The following is a 19,703-nucleotide window of genomic DNA, read 5'->3' as shown; positions in this document are numbered from 1 at the left end:
TATTGAGTCATCTTTCCAAGATTTCTTCTGAATCTCTCTCCCCTCTCCCAAGGGGAGACCCGCTTGGCAGTAGTCTTTCCAACATTTCTTCTGAATCTCTCTCCCCTCTCCCAAGGGGAGACCCGCTTGGCAGTGAGCAACTACAAGTTGTGTGTGTGTGTGTGTGTGTCTGTGTGTGTGTGTATGTGTCTGTGTGTGTCTGTGCGTGTCTGTGTGTTTGTCTGTGTGTGTATGTCTGTGTGTGTCTGTTCAGTTTGCGATATTGGTTCTGGCCGCATTGTTCATCTTCATTCTCGGTAAGGGCGACTTTCATTGCGGCTTGACTACACCTCGGTTGCTTTATTGTGTTGGCATTGTGTATTTCAAGTCTTCATTGCGGCTTGACTACACCTCGGTTGCTTTATCGTGTTGGCATTGTGTATTTCAAGTCTTTTGATGTTGGCTATGCTGGCTCCGTTTTGTGGATTTTATCTCCCCCCCCCCCCCCCCCCCCTTCCTCGCTCTCACGCCCACACGCACACACATATGCCCGGCCAGTGCAACAGGGACTTGGCATTGCAGATTATAGACTGGTGGTGATTATTTTATGACTTACTGGATGACCACTTCACCACATCTCATGCCTGTCCCCGATTTCCTGTGCAAGGGTGTAAGGAAACCTATGAACCTTTGTCTTTTTGGTGAATAGCTTGATGTTTTATAACTTGTATTCGCAACACATACCTAAAATTCAGTTAACCCTCCTCTCTCTCTTTCTCTCTCTCTTTCTCTCTCTCTCTCTCTCTCTCTCTCTCTCTCTCTCTCTCTCTCTCTCTCTCTCTGTCAGGCATCGCATTCTTGTCACGCGTAGAGAAATCAGCAACTCCAACGACACAAGCACCAGCTGTTTCTGAAGACCTTGTTCAGGACAGCATCGCCAATCTCTCAACATCAAATGTATGTGATTATTTGTGATGGTGGCGGTACTGGTGTTGTGGCAGTGCTGTGGAAGTTGCTCACGTTTTTGTGGTTGTGGATTACGTCGTTTCGCTTATGTTCCTATTGTGTGTACGCTTGTGTGTACGTGTGTGTGTGTATGTGCAGGTCAGCGAAGCAGAGCTGCGCAGGATCATCACCAGCGTAATGAATGCACAGCTACGCGAACACTCACAGCAGGTTGATCAACGCATCCAGTCTAGTCATAAAGAAGTGAGTTGCGTTGTCGTTGTCAGCACTGGCACTGGCCACTGACAGGCATGTTATTCTGCATGTGCCCGGTTAGCAGATGTGACCCTGTACTGTATGTTGAAAAATATTATATTGAGCCAGACTGTGTACTGGAGCATGTAAACCAAGTGAACGCGTGCAGTCAGGAAATTATTCACCTTCTAAACTTCCTGCTTGTGCAGTAGTACTGGTAGTACTGGCTATGTGTAACAAAACATGCACTGTCTGTTAGTGCACAGCGAGGAGTTCGTGTGTATTCAACTGCTGTAAGTCTGCACATTTTCGGGCGCATTCAAATTTTCGGCCTCCCAGGGCTTAAATACGTTTTGGCCTGTACTGCTGCTGCCTGTATGCACTGTCACACTGAACCTTGCAAAACAAAATTTCGGCTGCAACAAATTTTCGGCCAAATATGATCAGGCCCGAAAATAGCCTAAAATAAATATGCTCCGAATATTTTGAACTCGGATGGTGAGCCAATATAGTTATGATGAAGAAAGGAAAAGGACAACATGTTGCACTCACTCGCTGACTGTATACGATCTGGTTACGTTGGTGGACAGTTTGTCATAACTCGTACATGTTGTCCTTTTCCTTTCTTCATCATAGCTCCGAATATTGGTTGACTTACAGTAGTGGTTTTGATTTCTGTCCGTGTTCTGTGTACTAGCTGTTGTCTGATGTTGAGGAAGCTGTGATGAAAGTGCTGACACAACCAACTACTCGGGCACATCAACATTGGGACAAGCGTCTCTCTTCCACTATTGATAGCAAGTCGACAGAGGTGAGGCTTTTTGTTATTTGGGCGGGTCTCTCTCTCTCTCCATCCCCACTGGCACTCTCTATCTCTTCCTCTCAAGCCTTAGTTGTTGCGAATATTTCCTTCGGTATCCGACTGACGTGCTAGTGGAGACTCCGTAGACGAATATAGGCATCACTCTTGTGCTGGTTCCAACTCTGATAGTGCTGCTGCTACTGCTACTGCTATTGCTGCCATGGTTACAGGTCAAGGCACAGTTGAAGGATCATGTGACCACTCAGCAGAGTGCGGCCGTTGATCGTCATGACAATCACCTAAAGCAGGAGCTGGAAAAGCTGCAAGCCAGTATCAAGCAACAGGTAAGGATCTCTGTGTAGCTGTAGCTCTGTGTGTATGTGTGTGTATGTGTGTGTGTGGGGGGTGGGGCTAATCTGCCAATGCTTTGTCCGATGTCACTGTGTGCAATATCAACGATTCAACCATATAATCATCTACTTCTTTTTGGACAAACTGGATACTGTAGGTCTTAGAGTGTTGGTAAGTCGTTGTGAATAGCGCCAACGAGTTTGTGTGTCTCTGTACATATGTATGGTGTGCATTTGTGTGTGCTTGTGTGTGTGTGTGTGTGTGCACGTACGTACGTACGTATTCCCGTAGCTTGCTGACAAGGACACCCGTCAGGCACAGCTTTCCGATCGTCTCGCCACGTTGAGCACCAGTCAGACATCACTAGATGCGCAGATAGCAAGCGTGGAGAAGCGTTTACTTGACAAGATCTCACAGGAAACCGCCGCCGCTGCTGCTGCTGCTGCTGCTGCTGCTACACCAACGGCATCCACCACCGAATACAGCTCTGGTGTGTCGGAGGAAGTTGTTCAGCAAAAGGTTGATGCCATTGAGGCTACGCTGCGGGATAGGCTGGATGCCGTCGAGAAACTGTTGAAGGTGAGCTTGTTGTTTTGGTGTGTGGGTGTATTTGTGTGGGTGTCTGGGTGTGTTTGTGTCTGGGTGTGGGTGTGGGTGCGTTGGGCTGTTTCACAACCTCGGGGAAATAGCCGGTGCTGGCTGTGGCAGAAGGATGGCAACCTGGCATTTGTGGCTTTGTGCCCTGGTGGTGTCTGTCTGCCTGTCTCTCTCTCTGTGTCTCTCTCTCTCTCTGTCTCTCTCTCTCTCTCTCTCTTGCATGCACGGCATAGTCAGCGTCTGATAAGACAAAACTTAGTGTCCGTCGGCTGTTTTGTTTTTCTTTCGCCTATCCTAGGTTGTTGAATCTGAACAGAAGGAATCATCATCTCAGATTTCCGACAAAGTCTCTGAGCAATCGCTTACTGACCTGACGTCTCAGATTACAAACTTGCAAACTTCTCAGCAGCAGAACGCCGAGCAAGTAACGAGCGACACCGCTCAGCTTCGTGCCAGTCTTCTCAGCAAAGATGACGTGGCGGCCATTGCTGCAGCTGTTGTGAAGCGCTTGGCGACGGACGAGGCTGAGTTTGGCGACGTTCACGAATGGCTGGACAAGCGCTATGCGACCGCGTCCGCCTCGCTCTGCTCTTCCATTCCGGACTGCAAGGTGACTTACAACGGGCATTGGAGTGTTGTGTGGGTGTGGGGGGTGTTAAAGTTTGTGGAGTATGAGTCTCTCTACGGTCCATTCATAAAAAGATGGGCCCTGGCTCTGGCGAGCTCCCGTATTTGGCGAGTTTTCGTGATTTTATTGTACACAGTGCTGCGGAATTTTGAAATTTGAAAAAGGGTCCAGAAAAGGTACCTCAACTGTGGTTCGAACCGCACAATGCACTGTTGCAGGCGGAGTCAAACGGCCTGGATTTTCATGGTTTTTCCGACTTCAGTGCTTTTGGGGAAAACCCTGGCCGATACTGTAATTTCACTAATTTTCAGTACTTTCGGTGCATCTGTTTCATACCTAAAATTTCAATACACCGAACAAACACTTACACGCATAGTCCAGGCAATGGGGAACTGCTTCTCTGTACCGAAAATTTCTGTTCGCCTAACCTGGCCTTTTGCCCTTTTAATATACCGAAAATATTGAGCACCTAAAATTTCTGAAATTAGAGTATCCTATTCTTGTTAGGGCTTGCTTTTTGGAGTAATTGACTTCAGAAACAGAATTGGAAGAGGATTCCATTGGGGTTTGCAGAAAGAAATTCTGAAAAAATCAAAGTTTGACCCATTTATGGCCAAAAGCTTGAAGTCCATCTTATTATGAATGGACTGTAGTTTGTATTTCGAAGTACACATACTAAGTTGGTGGCTCGTCTAGTAGTCTGTTCTAACTCTTTGTTTGCAAGGATAAATCGTTGCCTGTGATTCACTGGTAAACGGATTACGAAAAAGGATATCCCATAGCTGACTACGCAGACAATTAAAGTTATTTTTCTCATTTTGTTCTTGTTCTTGGTGGCGGTGCTGTTGTCGTCGTCGTCTTCGTTGTTGTTGTGTACAGCAACAACTGTTGGACCTGTTGTCTTCAGGTAAGCGTAGTTGTTATGTCAGGTGCTGGCGATGGTAGTGGTGATGGTGGTGATGGTAGTGGTGATGGTAGTGGTGATGGTGGTGCTGGTAGTGGTGATGGTAGTGGTGATGGTGGTGCTGGTAGTGGTGGTGGTAGTGCTGGTAGTGGTGATGGTTGTGGTGATGGTTGTGGTGATGGTTGTGGTGGTGATGGTGGTACTGGTAATGCTAGTGCTGGTGTGGCCAACACCTGGATACTGTTTGCAGATGTTTAGAGTTTGTTTATGGTAGGGTGTAACTATTGCACTGTTGTGCAACTAGCTCTGACCGTAGGCCAAGGGCGGTCTTGCTAGATATTCTTAGTCTTTACTGTTGCTTCCTGTGCACCAAACCTCATGGAGTTCTTGTATTTTATTTTAGTAGTGTCTGCGAAAGCTGTGGCACAGTGCTGTTGAGTGATGTGTTACACTCATGAACATAGAGTTCTTGATTTGTAATTATTATCAGTGGTGCAGTGAAGCACGATTTCCAAGAACGATGCGACCTGATGATATTCGTAATGCTATTATCATCCTATGCACCCTCGTTTGTCTCATTGACCTGTGTTTTTTTGTCTTTTGTCATTGTCGCTGTTGCTGTTGTTTGTTGCTGCTGTTTCGAATCTTTATTCTCCCTGCTGCTGCTGTGTGTTGTCATTACTGTTGCTGGTGCTGCTGTGGGTGTAGATTTCCGGGACCTGGTCAAGCAAGAGGTTGCCACACTGCCAGTGACTGCCGCTGCACAAGAGAAGCGTAAGTGTATTGTACCGTGTGCTACTAATCCCCACCAGCATTACGCATTGGCCTTTTTTTTTAGCCGTCAGCATTACACATTGACCATCAGCATTCGCCATAAGCATTAATCATTGGTGTTGCCCACGATCCGGCAACAAGTAGTGAAGTCTTCCATGACATTGTACTACTGCTGCATCAAAAACAACCGACTTGGTATCAACAACATTGCTGGTTGTAGGGATGAAACAATTAGTAGCAGCACTGACATTGTCAGACGTACCGTACGGCTTACTGGCAAAGAGAGTTGCTCCTGTTGCTGCACGTATCACAAGATTATACTTTGCAACAGTGTACGCCTTGAGTAAAATTCTGTGTGTGTGTCTCTCTCTTTTTTTTGTAACACCCTCAGCTGGTCAAGCAGTGCGTGAAGCAAGTAAAGATGGCCTTACTCGTGACGTAAGTTCATGGGTGTTCTGTTGCTGATGCTGTCACTGCCATTGTTGCTGCCTCAGAGGCGTTCGTCACTGGGTTTACTGAAGTGTAGCCAGCGGTCTTTGATCTTTTCGCTTCTTGGCGCACGCCTAGACCACTCCACTACTAAAGGGAGGGATCCTTCACAAGCCGCACATGAGTGTCTGTCATGCTGGCGTCTGTGCATCCATAGGAACGCCTTGTCTTCAAGTGTCAAAGCATCAAATGCAGCACATGCTGAACTATACAGCGCATGCTGAACCGTGCCTGGATGCCATCCCCGTATTTCGTTTCTCTCCCTCTTTTTCAGGACGTATCTGAGATGATAACAACGTCCATCGACGAGTATGCAGCCGATCGTATTGGTCGCTATGACTACGCCATGGAAGCACAGGGTTAGTGTGTGCGTGTGTGTGCGTGTGTGTGTGTGTGTCTCTGTGTGTGTGTGTGTGTACATGTATGTGTGCTTGAGGATGTGCAGGTGTTGAGTAGAGGCTGTGTTGACCTCGCTTTTCGTCATTCCATCTCATTTCCATCTCGTTTCCAGGTGGCCAAGTGTTCATTGAAGGAACATCGCCGTCATTTGATCCCGGTGTGCGCATGAAGTTGCTCGGATTCAGTCTCTTCTCATTGTCCTATCCGCCACGTCTGGCTATCTCGGTGAGTAGTGGCACTCTGTAGGCATGCAATGCTAAGAGTGAACGTTAGTAGATTTGAGATTTCGCACCTCTGTATGTATCCTGTACTGTCATATTTGGCATGGGCCGGAGGTTTATTATCAGAAAGTTTCTGCTATACATGAAACGTAGAGAGATCACGTAGAGAGCAGGTGTCTGGGTTAGAGTCTACGGTTTCGCGTATTCTGGGTCCAGATTTCTACGTGTAGACAAGGTTCTCTACGTTGTCATGGTTGTGGCACGCGCAAAGAAATTGTGTATGGATCTGCTGGGTATCATTTTCGAATGCAAGTAGAAGACTGCCAAATTTGGCAGGGGAAATTCCCAGTATACGTTCCACGTGATTTCTCTACGTGAACGTAGAGCAGAGCGGGTTACGTACCGGGAACGCGAAGAGAGTTTCCAGGATTCTTCGCGTCGCTTTCCCGAAACGTAGAGCAGCATGTCACCTACTGTGGTGCTGTATTCCACAATTTTCCAGGCTAAACCTCCCATGTCTGTATTTCCAGGCTAAACCTCCCATGTCTGTATTTCCAGGCTAAACCTCCTATGTCTGTATTTCCAGGCTAAACCTCCCATGTCTGTATTTCCAGGCTAAACCTCCTATGTCTGTATTTCCAGGCTAAACCTCCCATGTCTGTATTTCCAGGCTAAACCTCCCATGTCTGTATTTCCAGGCTAAACCTCCTATGTCTGTATTTCCAGGCTAAACCTCCCATGTCTGTATTTCCAGGCTAAACCTCCCATGTCTGTAGTGATTTTTGCATCACTTTCTTCTTGTACAGTCATGTTCTTTGTTTTGTCTGGTGCTGTGTGCTGTCTCCAATATTCGTATCGTGCTCAGCCGGAAATCCTGCCCGGCAACTGCTGGCCCCTGAGTGGAACGAGCGGCCACATCACTCTGATCCTGTCGGCTGACATCCGCGTCACACACGTATCCGTCGATCACATACCAGCCTCACTGACCACCGATGGCAAACGTACCTCCGCTCCCCGGGCATTCTCTGTTGTCGTGAGTTTGTTTAGTGTGTGTGTGTGTGTGTGTGTGTGTGTGTGTGTGTGTGTGTGAGAGAGAGAGAGAGAGAGAGAGAGAGAGAGAGAGAGAGAGAGAGAGAGAGAGAGAGAGAGAGAGAGAGAGAGAGAGAGAGAGAGAGAGAGAGCCAGAGAGAGAGAGAGAGAGAGAGAGAGAGAGAGAGAGAGAGAGAGAGAGAGAGAGAGAGAGAGAGAGAGAGAGAGAGAGAGAGAGAGAGCCAGAGAGAGAGAGAGAGAGAGAGAGAGAGAGAGAGAGAGAGAGAGAGAGAGAGAGAGAGAGAGAGAGAGAGAGAGAGAGAGAGAGAGAGAGAGAGAGAGAGAGAGTTTGTCTAGCGTATCCCTCCCACAGGGTATGCTGTCACTTGTTGAGACTAAACGTCGAGGCCAAAGAAGGCGCTGTGACTCTGAAACTACGTACATGTACAGTGCTGCAAATCCTCTCTCAGCAGAGTCAGCAGTATGTTAGTGCATGTTCCCATGCAGAGCCCAGCATTTGCAGTTCAGCGGCCACTCAATACTCTTTACAAATGTTTGATGAGTCCATGTTCAAATTCCATTAGGCAGAGGTCTGAACGAGCACTGACTCTTTAACTCTGATTCTGGTGCTGTTTCTATGTTGTGCTTTCAGGCTCTTTCTGAGCAGACCAGTGTTGATGGTGACTCATTGGGTGACTTTGAGTACAAGCTGGACGGTCCGTCTGTTCAGACATTCCCCGTACAGGTTAGTGGTCTGACTGTGTGTGTGTACGTGTGTGCGCGCGTGCGTGTGTGCGTGTGTGTGTGCACGCACATTTTGCTTGTGTCTGCGCGTATGCAGCATTGTACGTGTACCTGTGTGTGTGTGTGTGTGTGTGTGTGTGTGTGTGTGTGTGTGTGGTGTCGTGGATGCGTGCATGTGGTGTTGTAGGTGGGCGGGGTACTTGTATTTCAACTATTTGCAATAGTTTTGCGTGACAGATGACTTCTTCAAGGTATCCTCGTACTAGCTATTAGAATGGCTATATACATGTATCATGCTTTTCCCTGCACTCTATTGCTGGCTAAGTTCTGCTCTGTTATCCGCTTCTGCCATTGTGTTGTTTGCGTGTTTTCAGTCGTCTCCAAATGTCGTGCGCTACGTGCGCTTCAACGTCACGTCCAATCACGGTCACTCAGACTACACGTGCCTGTACCGTCTGAGAGTGCACGGAGACCTCTCGGAGCCGCAGGTAGCCGTCTAGACTGCACCAGCGCACACACACTCCCTCTCTCTCCCTCTCGCCATCACCCAATCAGCAACACAGCAAGTGTGTGATAGCCGAGACATTATATTTTGTGATATGGGACTTTTCAGTTTAGCCATTGATCAAGGCTGCCAGGCAACCTCTACTGCTTGACTGGAGTGCGTGCAATTTGAGTAGCAGACACTCGAGTATTGGCTGATGGACACTCGGGTCTTGGCTGATGGACGATCCAATGTGTTGGTGTTGTATTGACATCACGCACGTATGTGTGTGTTGGTTGGTGACTCGTATTGGCAACTGATTCCGTTTGTTCGCGTGCAGAAGACGTTACGATACATGCTGTCCGTAGCTGCTAGCAATGTGTGCTGCAACCGAAGCTACGAGCATGCGTCTGTCGTGTGTCTGTGCACTTGCATCGATTGCCGTGAGGGACCGTTACACCGTAGCCACCGAACCAGACTCTTAGTATGTTTCAGTTATTCCCGTCAGCAGCATGGCGGTGGTGTGGTGGTGTGGTGGCGTGGTGGTGTGGTGGTGTGGTGGCGTGGTGGTGTGGTGGTGTGGTGGTGTGGTGGTGTGGTGGTGTGGTGGTGTGGTGGTGTGGTGGTGTGGTGGCGTGGTGGTGTGGTGGTGTGGTGGCGTGCTTGATCACCGTGTACGCTATGCTACTACGCTCACAGACCGTGCGTCCACTTTGTACTCTCTTCTAGGTGCTTTCAGCTTTGTATCGACAATTTTCTCACGTGTGTCTTCCTCGTTGCTCGCTCGCCCACCACTCTCTCCACTGTGTATACGTACTGTGTCTGCTGCCATTCTACTTGAGACTGTTACCGCATGTCGACTTGAGGTCATCTCTCTCGGAGAGTACATTCTGCACTCCCTACTACACTCATATTACGGTCACCTCGGCCCATCGCCGGGCACCCTGTCGTCATGCCATGCCGTACCTAGCGGTGGAGTAGCCGTCATGCTCCGCCGTTTTCCTAGCTGTGCCGTTGCTGCCACATCGCCGAGTACCCGGTGCTTGTTCTGCGTGCGGTCGGTTCCTCCTCCTAGTGGACGATGTTAGAGTGGGTTTGAAGTTTGAACCGTCCCTGGCCACCACGTCTCACAACGGCAGTCATGACGTCATATTTCCATGTGCCTGCTCCTGCAGTCCTGCTGCTGTATGCCTGTTCAGCAGGTAATGATGTCATTTAGGACAAGGTGTTTGATATGATGATGTCATCGGGTTGCTGTTGTATTTCCAGCATCGTTTGCGTCACTGGTGCAAGTGGTGATATGCGCGTTGTTCTGCTTATGCAGCCGCATGGTATTCCGGTGGCTACAATGACCTCATGATTGTGCAACACACGTTCACGATGACCTCATGATTGTGCAACACATGTTCACAGTGACCCATCAGTGTGCTATTTCTACTTGCGGCGGATTCCCGGCGCCCTGCACCGCAATGTCGCGTGGTCTTCTGTTTCTGTACGATGTATTCCTTGGCACCCAATGCATCAGGCAACACATGCATATTGGTTGTCTGTGTGAGCAGTCTTGTGATGTTTTCTAGTTTTTTTGCCAAGCTTAGCTTTTGGACGGATGTAATTTCAAATATTGATGATTCTATAATTTTCATAATTATTCACGAAGGACGCCCTGCACTCGTTGTGTCCGTTAGCGTCTTGTATGCGGCGGGTGAGTTGCTTTGGTCATCTAGTTAAATAGTCAGTGTTTCCTTGTGACGAGCGCGTCTTCAGCTCTGTCCGCTTGTGTCTGCGTCTCTTTACGAAATTTGTTACTTTTCTTTCCGAGAATCACCCGCATTATATTTTCGCATTGTCTCTAGACAACAGGGTGACGTGCATAATAATTATGTTCTTTCTTCTCCCACACCAGTTGATAGTGTTGGCTCGTCACACCTCGATGTGTATTGTTGTTGCTGCCACTGTCCTAGCCAGGGAGTAGTAAAATACCGGTACTTTACTACTCCCTGGTCCTTGCCTTTCTCCGTATCACCAAGGCAAGAGCACATGGGGTTATGTACTCGATTATTATCCATGCATAAGTGCTGCTGCCGACTGCGGTGCAATCTCTTCATCAGAGTCTCTGGTCTATGGGACACACACACACACACACACACACACACACACACACACATCTGGGCTTTCTTATAGCCCAGACCCCGTTCGCCCGCATGTCAGGAAGAGAGCTGGTATTCCTGTCAGCAGTACCACACACACCGTATAAAACACAGCATAGCCACGGGAATGCTCATGATGCCGATGGTGTGCAGTCCTACTGTCTACTGAATGTACATACAGACTAGGGAACCCATCACATACTCTATTACTCTGCCTTGCTGCTTTGTGCCGTCAGAATGGTGTGTTTTTGTAAAAAATATCCCGAGGTCGTTGAGAGCATCGACTTCAAAGCTGGGGATGATGTCGGTAGTAGACTCGGTACACACACACACACACTCACCCTCTCTCTCTCGATCTCCGTTTTGCAGACATAATTATATTATAATAGACACCCTTAGCAAACAACGGTAACGCTATTTTTTACGGTACTCGTACCTTGATCACCCAAATAGCGTTGAAGCTGCAGCGTATAAACGTTATGGGGGCTGATTTATCGTTGTGACCAACGGTAAGTGTTTTGGCCAAATATTGCATAGTCCGTACGCATTTCACCTTGTATAGCGTATATGGTGACAAAAATGGTTGTACCGCGCGAGATCAAAGCTATTCTCGTGGCAACAGCGTACTAAAAATAGCGTGCATCTTGCTAATGGTCGAACCCGAATCACGGTATTTTCCCCCTTACGATAATACCGTTACAACATAACGTTTTTTGCTAAGGGTGTCTATTATGTAGAAAATACAACGCATCCAACACAGCCCAATCTCGTGGGAAGCTTTTTAAAAAATGCTGGCGAGAGATATCCACCGTTACGAGGACAGTAGACAGTAGCGGTGTGTTGCAGTGTGCACGGTAGTGTGTTGCAGTGTGCACGGTAGTGTGTTGCAGTGTGCACGGTAGTGTGTTGCAGTGTGCACGGTAGTGTGTTGCAGTGTGCACGGTAGTGCATGCACTACAGTAGTGTCCTGTAGCGACCGGGTTTAGCGCTGTAGCTATATTCAGGTCAAATTTAAATTTCACTGGCCAGAACTTCTAGTTGGCAAGGCAAGAAGTCTTATACCATGAAGTACCTTTGATCTCCCCCCCCCCCCCCCCATCACCACGCCGTGTCGCTTCCCAGCTCGTTTTCGGCAGGGGGCAGGAAATAGATCAAGGCTGTCAAGTGCAGTACGATGTACAACAAAGCAGAAGATCAGACCTGGAATGCTGGATTGTGCACATTTTCATCCTGCACTCGCATGTATTGTGCACAGCAGAACATGCGTCGGTTAACATTGTATTTCGTTGTGTACGCCAATGTCGCTTCACAGGTAGAAAATCGACAGGGGGCGGATCAACAGTACTTTACGGTAGTAGAGAACGCAGAGCCCAAGATCCAGTACGGATTATTTCCAAGAAAGTGCTATAAGAATGCAGCCAGACTGCTGAAAAATGAGAACGTTCCAGGCCAACCCCTTGGAAACAACGTTCTTGGGCACACGGCTCTACTGACAGTACCGTAAAATACCGTTGATCCCCCCCCCCCCCCCCCACGCCATGTCGCTTCCCACCTGGGTTTTCGGCAGGGGGCGGAAATTAGATCAAGGCTGTCAAGTGCAGTACGATGTACAACAACGCGGAGGATCAGACTCGATGTGCTGAATTGTGCACATTTTCATCTTGGATTGGGACATATTGTGTACAGCAGTGCATGCGTCGGTTCAACATCGTATTTCGTTGTATACGCCGGTCGCTTCACAAGTCGAAAATTGACGGGGGGGGGGGGGATTAGAGAGGGGGAGGATCAACGGTACTTTACGGTACTGTAGCTGACAGTATGACATCACATCAAACTGGTGAGGGAGTGATCACTGATCACTAGAACACTGTTCTGTATGAATACTAGCAATGATGTAATACAACTCAGACAAACAAAAACGTGGTATGTCATCAAGGAATCGCTACAACGCTGTTATGCAGTTACAGCTTACAGGGTCACAAGACACACTCTACACAAACATACAGCAGGGTAGATCTAGAGTACAGAGCTGAGAGCCGTGACAGACAGTGACACATATGACATAGGTACGTATTATCTCCATCGCAATGCATGCACTAGCGCTTGTAGCACGAGTACAGCCATGCATAATACCAAGAGTGCATAAACAAGAGTATGCAACTGTGGTTATGGGTCAGTGCGCGGCGCGCTGCCTTCATTACGTAACTTGCCTTCATCACGCTCTGAAAGCATGCATTCAAACTCACAATTTCTCGTACGAGCCCATCCGTTTTTGTTCGATTCGTTCCAGTACCTACGCTATCTCTAAATTCTGGCGCGTGAACTCCAGTTCCGTACGAAAGTTCATTTCAAACCAGAGGGGAAGTGTGGTGTTTGATTTTCCGCAGGGCGCGGACTGCAGCTGAATGATGTAATGAAGGCAGCGCGCCGCGCATCTGGCCCATAGAAAAGAGATCACAGTTGCATACTCTTGTTTATGGACTCTTGATAATACTGTGTAAGGTGTGTAAAATCATGTACATGTATGCACTATACTCAGTAATCGTAACGGACTGGGAACCTGAATATGTTTGCAGCTACCTAGCACATCTATGGAATAATACTGAAGTCATGACGTCATCGAAAAACACTAGGCACTCGAATACACTCACTCGGGCCTGGGTGTGTCGGGCGATGCAAGTGCATGTACGATGCAGCACGTGGAACGTCACCATTTTCGTTTAGAGCTTGAGCGCGTGCAGCTTGAACACAACAGCCGACACAGCAATGGAAATCACTACATCGAACACGCTGTCGATGAGGAACAGGCGAAGGGACTTGGCCGAGAAGGCGTAGTGAGGAATGCGCAGCGACACGGTGGCTACCCAGTAAACCCAGGCAACGAGGAATGCCTGCTGAAGCGTGGCCACTCCGAGGATGTGATGGATGTTGATCATCAGGAACGCCGTGATGAAGTTGGACACGATGGTCAGCGCGAACGGCAGGACCGGCGGAGACTTGGGCTGCGCCACCTTGGCCTCGACCATCCACTGGCTACCAAACAGCGGGCCGTACCACAGCATACCAATTACTTGGCACAGCAGCGGCGCTACAATCATTGAGTACAGCGAACAGGTCACCTCGTACGCCATCTTGACGGCTCAGAAGCAACACGTTTCTTCAAAGAAGGAGACGAAACTGCAAAGAAACTGAAAGACAAAGTCTTCGTGCTCATGAGAAGATTTCAAAAGCAAACAAAACAAAAACTTCACTCTTCCACTTGTTTAGACTTGTTTTCGAAAACGGACCACGTGGGCACGTGACTATTCCCGCCCTTTTTCGAAAACTATTCTGCGCTGCGTGGCAGTGCGTGCACGTACCAAGCACGTGCCACGTCACGTGAAAATAACGAAAAAATAAATGTTCGGTGTGTTGCCATGGAGTTCAAGCAGGTTGCGAAATCAGAAAAAAATCATGCAATCGGAAGATCAAAGATTGAAAGAAGGTGGATATCTCAGCTTTTTTATTTTGTTTTCTTGATTTGTATTGGGGACTTTGGAAACTGATCCAGCCTTGCTGTGAGTGAGTTGTGTTGGCTGAGTGCCTGGGATGTTTCTTGGCCATGACTGAACGCAGCTGTTCATCTATCGTGGATCTCCATCACGTCGAGGTCCTATGCAGAGGTGCTGCAAGCTCAGCCAATAAATTTTGTTCGACGTTTGGATTTCGAGCGTTCGCGCAGAAATCTGAGCATGTTGCCGTCAGATCTGAAAGGACGGTGTTTCTGTTCCGCGAAAGGCATTCCCTGTACCCTGTGGACACGGTAGCGTCTCTCTGTTTTATTGTGGAAGATGTAACAGAAGCATTCGAACGGGCCGTTCGGGCGGGAGGTGAGCCTTTGGTGGCACCAACCAATATTGAGGATCGATTTGGTCGTGTGCAAGTGGCTGAAATCAGAACACCGTTCGGCAACAGCGCTCTAAAATTCGTGAACACGACGGATTATAACGGTGTATTCTTACCCGAGTATGAGGACGTGGCGTGCTGTTGCGAAACAGCCAGGACTGGAGAAACATGCCAGGAACAGCGCTCGCTGGAATGCAGCCGAAACGAGTTGACGTATGGATGTGACCACGTGACGTATGCTTGTCATCGAGGGATGCTGGACGAGTGCGTGCAGTGGTTTTCTACCTGTTTGGGTTTTCAGCGCCTCAGCATCAACCAGGCAGAGGAAGCTGAGCGCGGGTTCATTGTTGACTCGGCCGCAGGAAGCGTTGGCATGCGTCTAAAGGTACACACCTGTGTGTGTGTGTGTGTGTGTGTGTGTGTGTGTGTGTGTATTTGTGTGTGGGTGTGTATGTGTGCGTGTGTGTGTGTATTTGTGTGTGTGTATGTGTGCGTGTGTATGTGTGTGTGTGTGCGTGTGTGTGTCTGTTCATTTGGAAGTTAGACTAGTTTCGGCTCTACAATCCAGTGTGTCGTTACTATAATAGCTTTCATGGCTGAGGTGGTTGGTATATCTGTTGGCTCTGGGTTCCCAGTACTCAGTAGCCGAGGCTGGTGGTACAGTAACTCCAATTTCACTTCAAGGTGCCAGTGCATCTAGTGTCTGCTTCTATCAAAGCAGCGTGCTGTCTATGCTGGTTACCCCAGCAAGTGTAGGGTGTGTGTAGGTGACTGTCTTGGCCGTTTTATGCCGATGTACTCCGTGTGGTGTAGACCAGGTGTGCATTGGTGGTCGATTCACATGGCAGGTTGTGTGGATTGGACAGTTATCTGGTGCTAATCTTGATCTGTCTCATTCAGATCTTGTCCGCTATCGTTGCTATAAGAGAAAATCTGTGGGTGCACATCCAGTGCATTTGCAGATTTGCGTGCTTCTCTTGCGACGGGCGTATACATGGTGCATGGTGTGTGTATGTGTGTGTGTGCGTGTGTGGTTGTGTTAGCCTTGGTGGGAGTGATATCTGATGGATGCAGCTTAGCCTTTCTCTGCACAGTGCTCATGACGCGTTTGTGTAATTGTGTATGCGTGTGTGTGTGTGTGTGTGTGTGTGTGTGTCTGTGTCTGCATGTATGTCTGCATGTATGTGTGTGTGTATGTCGGTCTGTCTGGACTAGGCAATGGACTATTTCCGCTGTCGAGAATCCCAACTTGTACTGGCACCAGACCAGCGCAATGCCCCGCCAACGACATCAACAATGACATCATCAACAAGCAATTCATCTTCGTCATCATCTTCGTCATCATCATCATCATCTGATCGCCATCTTGGCGTGAAGCTAGTGTTTGCTGAGCCCCTCACTGACGGTATGTTTGGATAGATTGGAGCAGTTTTTTTGTTTTGTTTTTGAAGTGCCGTATTTCCCGATAAGCCGCACTTGAGTATGAGCCGCACCCAGGTTTTTGTCACGCACCTACAGTTGCTGCTGTGTCTGGTGCGCCTGTCATTGGTCTTGGCGGTGGTGTTGCTGCTGTTTTTGTTGGTGGTCAAGCTGGTGGTGGTGATGCTGAGGCTATTACTGTGTTTCTTGTTCTGATTGCCCCCACACTGCTGCTGTCCAGGAGCTAACCAGGTTCAGTTGTTCCTAAACGATCACGGCGGCCCGGGAATCCAGCACATTGGTCTCACGTCACGCGATATCTTCTCAACCATCGAGACAATGCGCCAGGCACACGCCCAGTTCATCTTCATTCCGCCAGACTTTTACTCGCAGGTAGGTGTTTGGCTGGCTGCCCACCTGTTTGTCCACCAGTTTGTCCATGGGTTTGGATGTCTGTCTGTCTATGGGTTTGGCTGTCTGTCCATGAGTTTGGCTGTTTGTCCGCAGGTTTAGCTGTCTGTCTATGGGTTTGGATGTCTGTCCACCTGTTTGTCTGTCTGTCCGTACGTTTGGCTGTCTGTCTGTCCATGTGTTTAGCTGTACATGAAAAATAAGAACGGCCGAGGCCACATGCCCCCCCTGTTCTCCCGAACCCGACAGTACTGCATACTCTAATTTCAGAAATTTTCGGTACTCATTGTTTTCGGTATGAGGGCAGAAGGCCAGGTTAGGTGAACAGAAATTTTAGGTACAGTCGACCTACCCTTATAACGATATTTGCGGCAGACCAAGAAATATTGTTATAAGGGTAATATTGTTATAGGGGTAACTGGTTCATTTCATACACACACGTCATAATGCATGGATTTTGTTCATTTTTTACACCCTTCATATCATAAAAACTGACGTACAATCACATTGTGTACACAGCAAGGTGCCCACTGGTGCCCCCATTGCATTTCGTCATGTCCCAGTGATTTGTCAAGTGAAGCTTGCCCTACCTGGATAGTGAGTTCTACATACTGTTTATCAACTAATTTTCGCTGGCGATTTAATTTCGCTGCTTGGTGCCAACTAGCCAAAGTAAATCGCAGGCCAAAGTTTGTCACGGAGTCAAAGGATGCAAGATTGAACCCCAATCGGCCAAAGTTTGATCACGGCCAAAAGTTTCATTTGGAGATCGGCCAAAGTTTCTCACCGGCCAAAATTTGTTGATTTACAGTATTCCCTGCTAGATATTGTTATAAAATGGAAAATGTCGATTGGTCAGCCCATTTTATATTGTTATAGGGGTAATATCGTTATAGCAATATTGTTATAGAGGTAAGGCATTGTATACACAAGTCAATGGAGTGATTTGGCTTGGCAGAAAAATATCGTTATAGAGGTTATCGTTATAAGGGTAGGTCGACTGTACACCGAAAATTTGTGAAATTACAGTATATTATATACTTCTTTGAAGTATGTCATGTGTCATGAACTAATAATGTGTGTGTGTGTGTGTGTGTGTGCATGTGCATCCATGCATGTGTGTGTACATGTATGTCCACGTGTGTGTGTGTGTGTGTGTGTGTGTGTGTGTTTGTATGCAATGTTGTGTTCAGTGTCACGATCTGGTCACTCAATCTTGCGTTTCGCTGCCGGGAGACACTTTGTCTAAGCTGGAACATAGCAACATACTGCTGGATATTGAAGAAAACGTTCTCGGGGAATCAAGGTGAGGAAGTTGTACTCTGTGTGTGTGTGTGTATACCATAATTCCGCGCATATAAGCCCATGGGCTTATATGTGAAACAATGCAGTTTGGGGATAAAATATCCAGTAAAACATGTTTGTTTTTTAGCCCATGGGCCAATATTCGAATTTTGAAGGTTCACGAAAAAGCACAAGTCCATGCTCATGGTCAGTCTACCATACTCTACTGGTAAACTGCACTGACCTGCTGTACCATGGTAGGAAGAGTCCGTTTTGTGAAAAATTCTACAAGTACTTGACATGTGAGTTGCATTTGTGTCTGTTTATTTAATATTAGCCCATGGGCTTAAAAACGGAGGTGGGCTTATATCCGGATATATGCCCATGGGCTTATATGCGCGGAATTACGGTATGTGTGTGTGTGTGTGTGTGTGTGTGTGTGTGTGTGTGTGTGTGTGTGTACTGGCTCGACTCCTTTCCCTTCTTTGGTTCATTGGCTTATGTGGTGGCGGATTGTGGGAAACGCGGGCGCTTCTCTTCATTGCGTTGTTGAGGCAGTCGTTCTGTTATGGTGTTATGGTGTTTGAACTGCCTGCCGTACTGTACACTGTGTTCTTCTGGCTTAGGTATCTGATGCAAGCCTTCACCAAGCCGCTCTTCTCGGAGTCGACGTTCTTCCTCGAGGTCATCCAACGTGTCGGCGCTACAGGGTTCGGTGCCGGCAACATTACTGCCCTCTGGCGCGCACTGCAGCAGCACTTTGCCCGCCAGCAGCAACAGCATACCATCACCACCGCAGCCACCACTGCAACGGCAAAAGCAACAACAGCGGCATCATCAACATCGGCATGCATGGCGTCTGTGCACTCGTCGCCGTCCGTGGTGAACTGTGACGTCACGTGATATCCCGTGCGTGTTTTCCAACCACTGTGATGTCACGTGATGCCGTGCGTGTGTTTCTGTGACCGCTGTGATTCACAAGGACGCCGTTGACCCGTGCACGAGTGCGCAACAACAGCGTTGTCCTAACCTAGATCGTGCCATGTAGCGGTGATACCCCACGCGCTATGACGTCATCCGCAGTCCGTGCCGATGATCATGACATCATCCACAGTATGTGCTGATGATAATGACGTCATTCACAGTATGTGCTGTTGATAGTGCCGTCATCCACAGTCTGTGCTGATGATAATGACGTCATCCACAGTCTGTGCTGATGATAATGACGTCATCACGATGTCATCGGTTCTAGCTGAGTGCAGTAAACACGCCATGATTAGTCCGCAAAACCAGTTCAATGATAGCTCCGCCGAATTCACACTTAGTCGGCCGGAATGTGGGCAGAGTGTTATTACGCACCCTGTTCACATTCACCTGCAGTTGCTGGTGATAGAAACTCCAGCGCTGAACAAGCTTGACTCACCAGACCTCCTCATGCATGCGGAGAAAGTGTCCTCGCGCTGCAAACTCTTTTTGCATGCGCCGTCGTAGGTTTATTTTTTATTCTATTTATTCTATTTTTGCGTTGCTGCTGCTACCTCGCTATGTTACCAGACCCTATATCGAACCCCCATGAATCGATTCTATTCCCGATTTGCAGTATTTAATTCACACCAGCGATTGCTACAGGTACAATGGTTGCTCAATCCTATTGAGATATCCTTACAACAATTGCTCAATTGTATTGAGATGTCCTTACAACGATTGCTCGCTCGTATTGAGATGGCCTTACAACGATTGCTCAATTGTACTGAGATCTCCTTACTTGTACTTGCTCCGGTGGTCTCTCTACTTTCCCTCGTCATGGATGTGTGACTGATTTGTCCAGTATTGTAGAGCAGGGAGTTGTAATTTTAGGACTCCCTGCTGTAGCGTCAAGCCGGCCCAAGAACGTTGTTGCAGAGCAGGTAGCCTGGGACATTCTTATTTTTCAGCAATCTGGCTGCCGGTTGTTAT

The 19,703-nt window shown here is 48.0% G+C and overlaps 2 protein-coding genes across 3 annotated transcripts in view; both read left to right on the top strand.

Annotated features, from left to right (window-relative positions):
• Positions 1-10,532, top strand: part of LOC135824851 (klaroid protein-like) — a 19,602-nt gene extending 9,070 nt beyond the window's left edge. For both annotated transcript variants that reach the window (XM_065337576.1, XM_065337575.1), the window contains 15 exons: positions 254-296; positions 827-936; positions 1,084-1,188; positions 1,877-1,990; positions 2,212-2,325; positions 2,624-2,911; positions 3,228-3,539; positions 4,437-4,464; positions 5,170-5,235; positions 5,627-5,673; positions 5,999-6,083; positions 6,236-6,348; positions 7,210-7,377; positions 8,026-8,118; positions 8,492-10,532. In XM_065337576.1, coding sequence (XP_065193648.1) covers positions 254-296; positions 827-936; positions 1,084-1,188; positions 1,877-1,990; positions 2,212-2,325; positions 2,624-2,911; positions 3,228-3,539; positions 4,437-4,464; positions 5,170-5,235; positions 5,627-5,673; positions 5,999-6,083; positions 6,236-6,348; positions 7,210-7,377; positions 8,026-8,118; positions 8,492-8,617 — 1,812 coding nt within the window. In that variant the 3' untranslated portion in view covers positions 8,618-10,532. The remainder of the gene's footprint in view (positions 1-253; positions 297-826; positions 937-1,083; positions 1,189-1,876; positions 1,991-2,211; positions 2,326-2,623; positions 2,912-3,227; positions 3,540-4,436; positions 4,465-5,169; positions 5,236-5,626; positions 5,674-5,998; positions 6,084-6,235; positions 6,349-7,209; positions 7,378-8,025; positions 8,119-8,491) is intronic.
• Positions 10,533-14,239: 3,707 nt separating this feature from the next.
• On the top strand, positions 14,240-19,495 carry LOC135824662 (4-hydroxyphenylpyruvate dioxygenase-like). Its single transcript, XM_065337381.1, has 5 exons — positions 14,240-15,018; positions 15,849-16,038; positions 16,294-16,445; positions 17,657-17,769; positions 18,374-19,495. The coding sequence occupies exons 1-5, from the start codon at positions 14,350-14,352 to the stop codon at positions 18,648-18,650; spliced, it is 1,401 nt and encodes a 466-aa protein (XP_065193453.1). The 5' UTR covers positions 14,240-14,349; the 3' UTR covers positions 18,651-19,495.
• The last annotated feature ends 208 nt before the right edge of the window (positions 19,496-19,703 follow it).

The sequence above is a fragment of the Sycon ciliatum genome, chromosome 9 (assembly GCF_964019385.1).
Source record: "Sycon ciliatum chromosome 9, ocSycCili1.1, whole genome shotgun sequence".
In the NCBI taxonomy this organism is placed as follows: domain Eukaryota; kingdom Metazoa; phylum Porifera; class Calcarea; order Leucosolenida; family Sycettidae; genus Sycon; species Sycon ciliatum.
This window is presented reverse-complemented; position numbering and strand designations above follow the sequence as displayed.